Source organism: Sinohyriopsis cumingii, chromosome 16, assembly GCF_028554795.1.
Source record: "Sinohyriopsis cumingii isolate HCF-2022 chromosome 16, ASM2855479v2, whole genome shotgun sequence".
In the NCBI taxonomy this organism is placed as follows: domain Eukaryota; kingdom Metazoa; phylum Mollusca; class Bivalvia; order Unionida; family Unionidae; genus Sinohyriopsis; species Sinohyriopsis cumingii.
Window position 1 is genome coordinate 33,097,476 of NC_142976.1, and position 14,628 is coordinate 33,112,103.

The 14,628-nt window shown below is 36.3% G+C and overlaps 1 protein-coding gene across 4 annotated transcripts in view; it reads right to left on the reverse strand.

Annotated features, from left to right (window-relative positions):
- Positions 1-14,628, reverse strand: part of LOC149780178 (uncharacterized) — a 124,381-nt gene that overhangs the window by 30,560 nt on the left and 79,193 nt on the right. For 3 of the 4 annotated variants that reach the window (XM_089936922.1, XM_089936921.1, XM_089936919.1), the window contains 4 exons: positions 13,980-14,117; positions 7,036-7,143; positions 4,849-4,951; positions 4,087-4,146 (listed from right to left, as the gene is read on the reverse strand). In XM_089936922.1, the coding sequence (XP_089793048.1) occupies positions 4,087-4,146; positions 4,849-4,951; positions 7,036-7,143; positions 13,980-14,117 (409 nt within the window). The remainder of the gene's footprint in view (positions 1-4,086; positions 4,147-4,848; positions 4,952-7,035; positions 7,144-13,979; positions 14,118-14,628) is intronic. The other variant, XM_089936920.1, reaches the window with a different exon arrangement.

The window sequence follows — 14,628 nt, forward strand, 5'->3', positions numbered from 1 at the left end:
TAATGACATTTTGTGTTGCTTATGCAGCTACAGAAAATAGAAAAGTAAAATTTGTCAGATAAATTTGCAAGTTACAGCAAGCAGATGATATACTGAAGAAAAAATTATCCTTACACCAAATAATAATAGTGAGAGCAAGGATACTGATCTTTGCACAATATTCATTTGATTATATTTACAATATAGAAAGACAATGAATCTCTTAATCACATGTATATATTATGAAGTTATGACCAAGCAAAGAAAAAGTTTATCCCCCATGTTGTGGACAACTATGTTCTGGTTTTGCCAGCAAGTCTTAAAATTCACATTAAGACTTATGACATCTGATTGGTTGATGTTAATTAAGTCCTAAATTTCAATCAATCCAATTGCTGGATTCTACACTTAAACTGAAGAATGGACTGAAGTCCCACTGAAAAAATCTAGGCCAGGTGTTCTAAAGCACAAGACATGGGCACAAGGCAATAGCACTGCTGGTTGTTCACAGCTACTTTATATGGAAAACAGTTTGGTCTTTTCTCAACAAAGTCAATGTTATTTGTTCTGCTGATTACTCCTAACAGCAAAGACCCAGATCTACTGGTACATTATGAGACAGCAGATCAAGGTCTATGCTGTCTGCAGGTAGATTCAGTTTATACACATGTATATATGGTACCTAAATGTTTTCATATCTGAAAGAAGTTTTCTGTATGCATGTGTCCTCTTTCATTCCCTGAAGTAATTCATAAATCATGATCTAATTACAAAAGGTCACCAATGCAATTAAATTGCTGGTATCATATTTCTGAAAACAAAAACCATCATTCTGATACACTGTAAATGCCTTATCTGCTAAGCTACAAACTGTAAGTGGATGAGGAATTCCAAAGTTCTCCAGAACATGAAACTTTTATTGGTACAGACCCGATTTCCGCTATGTCAAATACCTTAATTTGAATCCGATTGGATTGATTGTTGATGGAGTGTAAACCTGTCTGGATTACACTGTAACAGGTTTCACTGTAGCGTCAATTTTGTGCAGACAATGCTCAAAATTCTGTGAAGCCTCAATTATTATACATACTTATTTTTTCAAATTACTAATCGATCAATCCTTGCTCTCCATAACTAAAAATCTTACACTCGTATGACAGTACTGAAAAGTAGTAAACAAGATTATGTTTAGTTACAAAAAGAAAGAAATGTCAAGATGTAACTGAAAATTTGATGTGTTAGAATGATGCAAAAAAATGCATGTCAATCTATGGAACATAAACATTTCATATATAATACACATGACTTTCTTGGGAAATACTGTTACTTATAATTAACAAAAATTGTGCTAATACTGTATTTTGCATGCTCTGTCATGGAATAATCTAAAATCCCTGCACAGTCACGATGCCAAGAGAAGTAGGTCGTTATGACCTTAACTAGGTCACTGAGGTGAATGTTATTTCTAAACAAATGCCCACATATTTTGTTTCTGTACACAAGTGTCAAAAGAACCAAGCTAAATGCAAACTTTTAACATCACTTGAGCAAAAAATGTAGGTAACAGTGAACCACTTTTACTCATGGTAAGTAGTACTTTCTAGTATGAATAAAGTTTCATGCCTGTACTACCACTGTGTCTGAAAAAGTAGACTAAATCCAAGATCATTATACCAAAGCTGCTACATGAATGTAGGCTACCATGACTCACATGCTGTGGAGGGTAGCAGCCCCCAAGATGAATTCCCCCATGAAGTGTCATGTCTACATATAATGGCTTCAAGATGAATTCACCAATCAAGTTTCATGACTACTTACAATGGCTTCAGAGAAAATGAGCGAAATCCAAATGCAAAAACTTTATTTAATCACTTAAGTGTGAAAAACAGATAACTGTGATGCTTATGACAACAACTGCAACAACAAATCCACTGGGGAAGTGCTCCCTAGGTCTTGGCTATAGTTCACAGATGAGATCAAACTTAATGGTACTGACCCAGCAAAAAGAATGTATATTCTGAACAGCTTTTCTTTTCTATTAAACACACAAGATTCCATTTAGGATGAATCAGTGTCAGGAGTAATTACAGGGTTCTAAAGCTTTGTATTGTACGATGAGCTTTGTATACAAGAGTTCACTTTGGCTGAATCAGTGACAGGAATAAGGACTGGGTTCTGAAACTCTGTGTTCTACCAAGAGTTAAGTTAGAAATGCCTGGACTCCCATTCAAAGACGTTGATCCCTTCCAGCTGTAGACCATGTAATTGGTGCATCCAATAAAGTTCTCTATCTTTCTGATTAATGCTGCTACTGGAGTGTTCTGGATCAGACTGGAAGATTTTTATTGTCTGATGCTGAGCATATTTGTGTTGTGTTGGGTTGGTCAACTGCCTTCATGGCAAAACACCTCAAAACAGTCTACCACATTTTGCCGTTTTATAAAAATTTTATTGTGAGTTCTTAGCTTCTTTATATAAAGGGATAGAGTGGATCAAACACTTGGCTTGTTGGCATTCTGAAACTGGATCTTCCAGTTAATGATAGCATCAAATTACTATGTTTGTGGAGGAACTGGACAAGTGTTGACATTTCTGTAAGGGACTCATCAGGTTATTGGTGGATAATGGATCTATCAGAAACGTACTCACAGAATGTTGTCTTCACTTACAATTAAATTTAAACTGAAAGAAGGTCATGCCTGATAGGATGTGGAAGCATACCCTTCCGTCTGCTGGAGTCACTCCTGGTCGATGACAGGTTTTGTTATCTTTGTAACTCAGACAGAAATGGTCTTGTTGATTCATTTTTTCAACTGACTGCCACATCTTGTCGGTAAGATTATATATCCCTAAGCCATTGGTACCAACAGTGAAGTCCTAATTCTGGTCACCTGACAATTATTATTATGACCAAGTCTTGCAGCCAGTGTACTTGTTTATGGACTACATTGATGCAGTTGGGAAATATGTACTTTTAATAATTACAATGTGCTGTGTAAATTATATTATTTAGATAAACATAGTTTATACTTGCATTGCCATATATTAAACTACTGTGCTATTATACAGGTTATTTTTGTGTCCGGTATCATATTGTTTATATAATATCAATCCTGGTGGGATTATGAGTGTCCACAGGATTAAGAAACACTTGAATTGTAATGACACTGAGTGTATCCTTGAGTGGATTTTTGTTCCCTGAAACAGTTTGGAGAGACACAGGCCAAATCTAGTAAAACAGTCTCGACTAACATTAATTTCAGTACATTGTAGGACTCATTGTCTTCAAGGGAGCATCCTTCATAAGAGACAGTTCCATAGTATTTGAAATATCAGACACAGTCAAATGCTATTTGACTGGATCACAAATTGTCTCTGTACCTCCGATCACTCCATTTGGAATATCTGACACAGTTAAATATAATTTGATTGGATCACAAATTATATCTCTATATCCAATCACTCCATTTGGAAAATATGACACAGTCGAAAATAAATTTGACTGGATCATAAACTGTATCCATATCTCCAATCACTTCATTTTTTGGTCCAACTGAAAAGGTTTCTACTGAACTGTGGTGTTTCTTGAGATTGTCATTAATTTTAAAGATTTTATTACACTGTTGGCATGACACTCTTAAACCCTTATGTGTATTACAAATATGTATGTGTCAGGGACCAGGAGTGACTCTATCACCTTAGTAGATCGGAAGGTACACCTCCTCGTCCTATCAGGCATCACCTTCTACCAAGAGTTACACTAAAACAAAGTTTGCATTTAAGAGATACCAATTTATTTAAATAATTTGTTATTATTTGATATAATTATGGAATCTGATATTTTATTATGTTTACGATATTTCACTTTAAAAGTCGGACAGCTTTGTAGTATATACATGGTTTTATGGAAATCTGCATCTTGGGAATTTGCATAAATATATACTGCTATTAAAACAAATCTCTGTATCTAACCTCAAAAGCAAATAAAAGTATCTAAATAAGGTCTTTGTGAAAACAGGTTCATAACAAAATCGTAGCTTAACTAAAAAAACACTCCACTAATAGAATTAAAATTCTATTGTTAAAACATAAACCTGTGAAACTTACCTCTACCTTTACTGAAGGCCCTGCCTTGACTTTGAGGGGGGTTTCCAGGTGGCTTAGAACCTAAAATCAACAATGTTTAAATAGAGGATCTGAAATGAACAGCCACTCCAAATGAAATCTATGCAACAAGTTCAATGACTGCATCTTTTTCAAGCCTTGATAAGCAAAGGAATGCATTAGTTTCATTAACTTCTTAAAAGAGAGTACTAATTTATGATACTAAAATTTCATGTTTGATAAAACATTTTTTCAATAAATCTTAAACTATATTAATAACAGCTGATATGATGGAGGAATGCACTTAGGTCTCATTGTCTTGCCATGATTTACCCACCAATGTGCTAAAATTGCCACACCCTTCCCCACCCACCACCCAAAAAAAAGACAATACAACATGGAATGACTTTATACGGTGTGTAATGTGTTAACATATAAAAATAGGAAAGATGCCAGGGTTACCAGATAACAATAACATCCATCTCCATCGTATACACCCAATAGTAAGTTGGGCACAACTGTAAACTGTACAGACCTAGACATGTCATTGCATTTTAATAAATCTTTGATATGAATTGGCTGGGGTTCTAATCAGCAACCTCCTGCATCCGAGGCAGACCTCCTGCATCTGAGGTTCTAACCAATTCAGTCACCAGAGCAGTCGCATTTAGGTGAATGCAGATACATCAAAGCATGGTTTAGACAGATGTTGCCTTCTGAGGGAATGCATTTTCTATTTTTAATGTTGACAGGAATCATAATTACCTTTCAACTCAATGTCCTTTGGAGGAGGAGCTGAGGGAACCTCATTTTGTTGACTGTCATCATCTGTGTTGACCCACCTCTTTTTTACTGGGTCCCATATAATCTAAGGGAAAATAATTAAAATGTCAATACATATACATGGTTTCATTCAGTAAGGGACAAGCTATATGGCAAAATTTAAACATTTCATTCAGTAAGGGACAAGCTATATGGCAAAATTTAAACATTTCATTCAGTAAGGGACAAGCTATATGGCAAAATTTAAACATTTCATTCAGTAAGGGACAAGCTATATGGCAAAATTTAAACATTTCATTCAGTAAGGGACAAGCTATATGGCAAAATTTAAACATTTCATTCAGTAAGGGACAAGCTATATGGCAAAATTTAAACATTTCATTCAGTAAGGGACAAGCCATATGGCAAAATTTAAACATTTCCTCAAAATCTCTTTTAGATGTCCCATTTGTTGACAGCAACAAAACAAAAACTGAAAGTCCAATAATTTAGCTCACCTGCCAACAATATGCAACTGTAATTGTTTCACTCCTTGAAAAATGCTCTGGGAAAAGGTAATCTGACATCGTCACAGAGCAGGTACATTTTATAACAACAATAACAACTATTCAATACATCTGACATGGCCATATTCATTTTATTAGTTAAGTTTCTAAGTACTGAAGACATTTTTTTGTGGCAGAAAATACCTTATTTAAATTTAAAAAATTTGAGCAATTATTGAAAATACTGTATAAGGTAACAATCATTGTATGTACTAACTTTCAAAATGGATTTATTTTTTGTTCTCCAGTAAACACGTTACAAATCTGAATGTCAAATGTTATCTCCCACTTCAAAAATTACTGAACAGAGTTGGTTGATCAATAAAATTCAACTGCCATCACATCTGATGTGCAAACAAACAATAACCTCACTTTAAAGAACTTCTAAATGTAAAAAACTCTCGAACGGTTTTGAAAGGCTTGTATATACCAACTTAAACAATATCTTGTAGAAGTTTAACTAGCATACATTAAAGCTTGAGTATAAAACAGACCTACGATGTCATTGGCTACAATTATCCAATAAAATTCCTGTGTGCTAAACCGAAGATAAAGTACATGCTCAAGTCAGTCTAATCTGTCATGAATTCCACCAACACATCTTAAAAATGTTAAAGTTATGATTTTAATCCTTTGATGTGTAAAGGCAACAGGATATCCTTATGAAGAAATGAATTTATGTATCAAACAAACCATAATCAACATGCAATGGCAACAGGACACCATTATGAAGCCATGAATTTATGTATCAAACAAACCATAATCAACATGCAATGGCAACAGGACACCATTATGAAGCCATGAATTTATGTATCAAACAAACCATAATCAACATGCAATGGTAACAGGACACCGTTATGAAGCCATGAATTTATGTATCAAACAAACCATAATCAACATGCAAAGGCAACAGGACACCATTATAAAGTCATGAATTTATGTATCAAACAAACCATAATCAACATGCAATGGCAACAGGACACCATTATAAAGCCATGAATTTATGTATCAAACAAACCATAATCAACATGCAATGGCAACAGGACACCCTTATGAAGCCACGAATTTATGTATCAAACAAAGTACAAACCATAATCTACATGCAAAGGCAACAGGACACCCTCATGAAGCCATGAATTTATGTATCAAACAAAGTACAAACCATAATCAACATACAAAGGCAACAGGACACCCTGCATAAAGACAAATTTAAGTATCCATGAAAATATATTTTTTGGCAAATCAAAGAAAACTGATATCTAAAAGCTATGTGCTATTCCAGTAAAACATATCTGAAACCCTGGGAATGAACTCTCAGTGTGGATTAGTCACCTATAGATGCAGATAGGAATTCTGCATCTGGATAAATGTTACATGCAATTCAATCCAAACATATACTCAAGTAAACATGGTAAGCTATATATTCTGTTCAAGACATGATGGCCTGGTGTTAGGGTCAAAAGGCACTATTTTAGGGCCTGACCAGTCATCAAATCAATTGGCCTGGTTAACAAGTAACACTCTAATTAGTCTTAATAATCCATTCCTCCCCTCATTATTCATATGGATAATTAAATATTACAGCCTTCTGATCCTCTCTATAACAAATTCTAGATTTACTCACAGCAGGATCTTTGTCATCTGGAAGGATCATCTCGTTTTTAGGTTTGGACATTAACTTGCTGAAGAATCCACTAAAGAGACCTCCTCCTCCTTTACCCTTATTGGCAGCCTGTAAAGACAGAAAACAGTACACAGCTTTATCAAGAAGTATTTGCTTGAATACAGCATGTGTCCAGCTAAAAAATCAAATCCACAAACCTATGTACATGTTATGTATGGGATCAACAGAAAGAATAAATTTAATATATATTCATATAAACATGAAGCGAGTTGTTTTGTATTTATTACATATAACCCCTCCTTCTTTGTACAACATATATATTATGTGTATCTATATTATGTGTATTATTTTCATAACAAACGTTTCTGAAAAGGTTATTTAGTTAATAATATTTGAAGTACTAAATTCCTTTTCAATAATAACTTTGTACTTTAAAGATGAGTCATGTATAGTGCACAAATTGTTTCATTCATGGGTTTCAAGGTTGAGTTGTACTGTTAAACATCATGTGATCTCACAAGTACACAAGTTCTGGTAAAAGGCCTGCCTGACCTAACTTATGATTAACCAGAATTAAAACAGCTTATCTGTTCACTGGTTGATTATTTCAAAATGATAAGAGGTTGCATTCAAAACCACATACTGCATTTTTGCTAATACGTGTTAGTATATAACAGAATTATTTCAAAGCATTAGGCATTTGTAGTATAACTATCAGACTTGGAAGAGTTATTCACTGAGAGGAGACTTTTTATTTAATTGAATAATGATTTGTTGGAGTTAAAGTGCTCTAACATTCATTTAAAGACTATTTGGATATATGACTGATGTACAGAATTACTGCGAAACATTCAAAGACATTAGGGTAACAGTTTTAGCTGTATTGGAATTGCCATAAAGTCATTGTAGGATTTTTTGTAAAAAAGTGATTCTTCTGTACTATTGATACATCATTTGGAATACCTTTGGAACTCATCTGGATTACTCAAAACTATTGGACTTAATAAAACATTTAGGATTTCATTCTCCATACTTTACAATAATAACAATTCTGTCACTTTGTATGTTAGAAACATAAATTAACATTTTCAATTATTACAAATGTTTTGGTTTTGCTCTTTCTTCTTGTTGTTGTTTGTTGTTGTTGTTTGTTGTTGTTGTGGGGTTTAATGCCATTTTTCAGCACACGATAGGCTATGCATGGCGGCCAGTATTAATGTTGGAGGAAGAACCCAGGAAAACCCCTGGAAGAACCACCAACCCACAAGAAGCTACTGGCAAGCTTTCTCACATATCCACACTGGCCAAATCCTAGAGGTGAGATGGCAGTGATCCGTAAGAGAGAGCGCTTTAGACCACTCGGCCACTCTGGGCTGCGCTCTTTCTTGCTACATATTTTAAGACCAAAGAATCATAACAGCTATGGAGTGCCAAAGGAATTATAAACAAAAAAGAATTTATAAAACCTTGACATAAGAATATAAATAAGCAGACAACAGGGAAAAACTCTGGGTGTGCAATACAGAATTACAATTAAAAATTGTATCAAAGGCAACCTTGTAAGATTAAATGGGTATGCAATATACGAGTAGATTATAGTCTACAGATGATTTAGGGCAAAAAATATGGATCCTGACAGTTTGTGTAGAAGGCTGTGTAGACCTAGAGCTGCCTTTTCAAAAGACGGGAACAGACCAGGGTCGACAATATTTGTTGTATCCATGAGATAGAGCCAGCAACAACATCCCTGATACATTTAGATCTTCCCTATTTCAGGATGACTAATGCTCAACAGCTGAATTCTGTAAATAATATTGTAACATGAACCCATGTATTCTCACTTTCAAGTACACAGAAATAATGAAGTATTTATTTTACACAATAGAAACTTCTTTTGTAGTTTTGTATGTATCACCAGCTATAAAGGCATCCTGAATGACATAACATTTTTACATGTACATAATCCCCTGTTGTGCTTCTGGATGTATTTTAAAACCAAAATAACAAAAACAGGTATTTATCTATTGAAACAGATACCTCTTTTTAAGTCATTATTTCTAAATGATTAAATGACAATCTTGATGATTTTGTGCTGTTGGAAATTTACATTTATGCAATGTTGCTTTAAAATGTGGAGGATGTTGCCCCCAGCACCTGCAAGCATAGGGGAAATTTCAATTATGATGAATAAGTGCCCACTAAAGTACAATCTATTCCTGTTTCAGAAGAGTATGATGGAAGAGTGCCCACTAAAGTACAATCTATTCCTGTTTACAGTAAGAGTATGATGGAAGAGTGCCCACCAAAGTGCAATCTATTCCTGTTTACAATAAGAAAATGATGGAAGAGTGCCCACCAAAGTGCAATCTATACCTGTTTACAGTAAAAGTATGATGGAAGAGTACCCACTCAAGCGCAATCTATTCCTGTTTACAGTAAGAGTATGATGGAAGAGTGCCCACCAAAGTGCAATCAATTCCGGTTTACAGTAAGAGTATGATGGAAGAGTGCCCACCAAAGTGCAATCTATTCCTGTTTACAGTAAGAGTATGATGGAAGAGTGCCCACCAAAGTGCAATCAATTCCGGTTTACAGTAAGAGTATGATGGAAGAGTGCCCACTAAAGTGCAATCAATTCCGGTTTACAGTAAGAGTATGATGGAAGAGTGCCCACCAAAGTGCAATCTATTCCTGTTTACAGTAAAAGTATGATGGAAGAGTACCCACTCAAGCGCAATCTATTCCTGTTTACAGTAAGAGTATGATGGAAGAGTGCCCACCAAAGTGCAATCAATTCCGGTTTACAGTAAGAGTATGATGGAAGAGTGCCCACCAAACTGCAATCTATTCCTGTTTACAGTAAGAGTATGATGGAAGAGTGCCCACCAAAGTGCAATCAATTCCGGTTTACAGTAAGAGTATGATGGAAGAGTGCCCACTAAAGTGCAATCAATTCCGGTTTACAGTAAGAGTATGATGGAAGAGTGCCCACCAAAGTGCAATCTATTCCGGTTTACAGTAAAAGTATGATGGAAGAGTACCCACTCAAGCGCAATCTATTCCTGTTTACAGTAAGAGTATGATGGAAGAGTGCCCACCAAAGTGCAATCTATTCCGGTTTACAGTAAGAGTATGATGGAAGAGTGCCCACCAAAGTGCAATCAATTCCGGTTTAAAGTAAGAGTATGATGGAAGAGTGCCCACTAAAGTGCAATCAATTCCGGTTTACAGTAAGAGTATGATGGAAGAGTGCCCACCAAAGTGCAATCTATTCCGGTTTACAGTAAAAGTATGATGGAAGAGTGCCCACCAAAGTGCAATCTATTCCGGTTTACAGTAAGAGTATGATGGAAGAGTGCCCACCAAAGTGCAATCTATTCCTGTTTACAGTAAGAGTATGATGGAAGAGTGCCCACTAAAGTGCAATCAATTCCGGTTTACAGTAAGAGTATGATGGAAGAGTGCCCACCAAAGTGCAATCTATTCCGGTTTACAGTAAGAGTATGATGGAAGAGTGCCCCCCAAAGTGCAATCAATTCCGGTTTAAAGTAAGAGTATGATGGAAGAGTGCCCACTAAAGTGCAATCAATTCCGGTTTACAGTAAGAGTATGATGGAAGAGTGCCCACCAAAGTGCAATCTATTCCGGTTTACAGTAAAAGTATGATGGAAGAGTGCCCACCAAAGTGCAATCAATTCCGGTTTAAAGTAAGAGTATGATGGAAGAGTGCCCACCAAAGTGCAATCTATTCCTGTTTACAGTAAGAGTATGATGGAAGAGTGCCCACCAAAGTGCAATCTATTCCTGTTTACAGTAAAAGTATGATGGAAGAATACCCACTCAAGCGCAATCTATTCCTGTTTACAGTAAGAGTATGATGGAAGAGTGCCCACCAAAGTGCAATCTATTCCGGTTTACAGTAAGAGTATGATGGAAGAGTGCCCACTAAAGTGCAATCAATTCCGGTTTACAGTAAGAGTATGATGGAAGAGTGCCCACCAAAGTGCAATCTATTCCTGTTTACAGTAAAAGTATGATGGAAGAGTACCCACTCAAGCGCAATCTATTCCTGTTTACAGTAAGAGTATGATGGAAGAGTGCCCACCAAAGTGCAATCTATTCCGGTTTACAGTAAGAGTATGATGGAAGAGTGCCCCCCAAAGTGCAATCAATTCCGGTTTAAAGTAAGAGTATGATGGAAGAGTGCCCACTAAAGTGCAATCAATTCCGGTTTACAGTAAGAGTATGATGGAAGAGTGCCCACCAAAGTGCAATCTATTCCGGTTTACAGTAAAAGTATGATGGAAGAGTGCCCACCAAAGTGCAATCTATTCCGGTTTAAAGTAAGAGTATGATGGAAGAGTGCCCACCAAAGTGCAATCTATTCCTGTTTACAGTAAGAGTATGATGGAAGAGTGCCCACCAAAGTGCAATCTATTCCGGTTTACAGTAAAAGTATGATGGAAGAGTACCCACTCAAGCACAATCTATTCCTGTTTACAGTAAGAGTATGATGGAAGAGTGCCCACCAAAGTGCAATCTATTCCGGTTTACAGTAAGAGTATGATGGAAGAGTGCCCACTAAAGTGCAATCAATTCCGGTTTACAGTAAGAGTATGATGGAAGAGTGCCCACCAAAGTGCAATCTATTCCTGTTTACAGTAAAAGTATGATGGAAGAGTACCCACTCAAGCGCAATCTATTCCTGTTTACAGTAAGAGTATGATGGAAGAGTGCCCACCAAAGTGCAATCTATTCCGGTTTACAGTAAGAGTATGATGGAAGAGTGCCCACCAAAGTGCAATCAATTCTGGTTTAAAGTAAGAGTATGATGGAAGAGTGCCCACTAAAGTGCAATCAATTCTGGTTTACAGTAAGAGTATGATGGAAGAGTGCCCACCAAAGTGCAATCTATTCCGGTTTACAGTAAAAGTATGATGGAAGAGTGCCCACCAAAGTGCAATCAATTCCGGTTTAAAGTAAGAGTATGATGGAAGAGTGCCCACCAAAGTGCAATCTATTCCTGTTTACAGTAAGAGTATGATGGAAGAGTGCCCACCAAAGTGCAATCAATTCCTGTTTAAAGTAACAGTATGATGGAAGAGTGCCCACTCAAGTGCAATCTATTCCTGTTTAGAGTAAGAGTATGATGGAAGAGTGCCCACCAAAGTGCAATCTATTCCTGTTTAGAGTAAGAGTATGATGGAAGAGTGCCCACCAAAGTGCAATCTATTCCTGTTTAGAGTAAGAGTATGATGGAAGAGTGCCCACTAAAGTGCAATCTATTCCGGTTTACAGTAAGAGCATGATGGAAGAGTGCCCACTAAAGTGCAATCTATTCCGGTTTACAGTAAGAGTATGATGGAAGAGTGCCCACCAAAGTGCAATCTATTCCGGTTTAAAGTAAGAGTATGATGGAAGAGTGCCCACCAAAGTGCAATCTATTCCGGTTTAAAGCAAGAGTATGATGGAAGAGTGCCCACCAAAGTGCAATCTATTCCGGTTTACAGTAAGAGTATGATGGAAGAGTGCCCACCAAAGTGCAATCAATTCCGGTTTAAAGTAAGAGTATGATGGAAGAGTGCCCACCAAAGTGCAATCTATTCCTGTTTACAGTAAGAGTATGATGGAAGAGTGCCCACCAAAGTGCAATCAATTCCAGTTTAAAGTAAGAGTATGATGGAAGAGTGCAGACTCAAGTGCAATCTATTCCTGTTTAGAGTAAGAGTATGATGGAAGAGTGCCCACCAAAGTGCAATCTATTCCTGTTTAGAGTAAGAGTATGATGGAAGAGTGCCCACCAAAGTGCAATCTATTCCTGTTTAGAGTATGAGTATGATGGAAGAGTGCCCACCAAAGTGCAATCTATTCCTGTTTAGAGTAAGAGTATGATGGAAGAGTGCCCACCAAAGTGCAATCTATTCCAGCTTCGAGTAAGAGTATGATGGAAGAGTGCCCACCAAAGTGCAATCTATTCCTGCTTAGAGTAAGAATATGATGGAAGAGTGCCCACTAAAGTGCAATCTATTCCTGTTTAGAGTAAGAGTATGATGGAAGAGTGCCCACTCAAGTGCAATCTATTCCTGTTTAGAGTAAGAGTATGATGGAAGAGTGCCCACCAAAGTGCAATCTATTCCTGTTTACAGTAAGAGTATGATGGAAGAGTGCCCACCAAAGTGCAATCTATTCCTGTTTACAGTAAGAGTATGATGGAAGAGTGCCCACCAAAGTGCAATCAATTCCTGTTTACAGTAAGAGTATGATGGAAGAGTGCCCACCAAAGTACTATCTATTCCGGTTTAAAGTAAGAGTATGATGGAAGAGTGCCCACTAAAGTGCAATCTATTCCTGTTTAGAGTAAGAGTATGATGGAAGAGTGCCCACCAAAGTGCAATCTATTCCTGTTTACAGTAAGAGGTTATCTAAATTAATCACTCCAATCCTGTAAGTTTTTATGGCAAAGAATAAAAAACTGGCCTTGGTATTCTAATTGTAAACTACTATTTGTAATATATGGCCTTCTAATTGTAAACCACTATTTGTGATATGTGTCAGTCTAACTTTAAGCCACTATTTGCGATATGTGGCATTCTAATTATAAGCCACTATTTGTGATATGTGGCATTCTAATTGTAAGCCACTATTTGTGATATTTGGCATTCTCATGGCAAACCACTATTTGTGATAATTGGCATTCTCATTGCAAATCACTCTTTGTGATATTTAAGCCTGTCCACTTCAATTCAAGGCATTATAATGTAAAATATTTAATTCCACAATAACTCAATGGGTGCAAAAATCATAACTTTTCTCATTAAAGACTGCAAATTAAAACCTTCAATTTCTGAAATCAGGTCACATTTATGATGTATTATTTCTGTGTTAATCTGGATAGAAAGATTCATTAAGAGGAGCATTCAGTGGAAAAAAGGTAAGGACATTACTGTTTTTTCTGCTTTTTCCTCCTTTTTCTCTGGGATAGATTCAGTTTTGGGTGCTGAGCTGGTGCCAGACCCTTTAAGGCTTTCATTACTGGTTTCTGATATTGTCCTCTTTCTCAACTTTGGTGCTATGATAGGCCTCTGAAATAAAATTTTATAGGAATTTCAGTGGTTACCAGTGATGACAGAGTGACTTATATAAATATAATAATGCATAAAAAGAATTAGTCTTTTACCAGTGATGATACAGAGTCTCATAAACATACTAATGCATAAAGATAACTACAGTCTTTTCAACAGTGTTTGGAATCAGTTAAAAATTTCCATGATTTATCATTAGTGTCCGCTAAGAGAGTGATGATAAATTAATAATGCATATGTATTGTCTTGTAAAGAGCTACCATCCAAATACTGAAGCATGAAGAATGGTGCAAAACAGAATTTGGACTACAATCCATCACTGAAATGTGACCAAGTTGTCATTTTACTGAAAGTGACCAACACTTGACAAAAACAATTAATAAGAACACTAACATTTTTAACAAGAGTAACCTGAACAATAAAGTGGGTGCCTACAACATGTTCAATAGCTTTCAATGTACATAACTAAAACTGCTGTATAACCATTTTTTTCTTTTAGTCAAGCTGACCA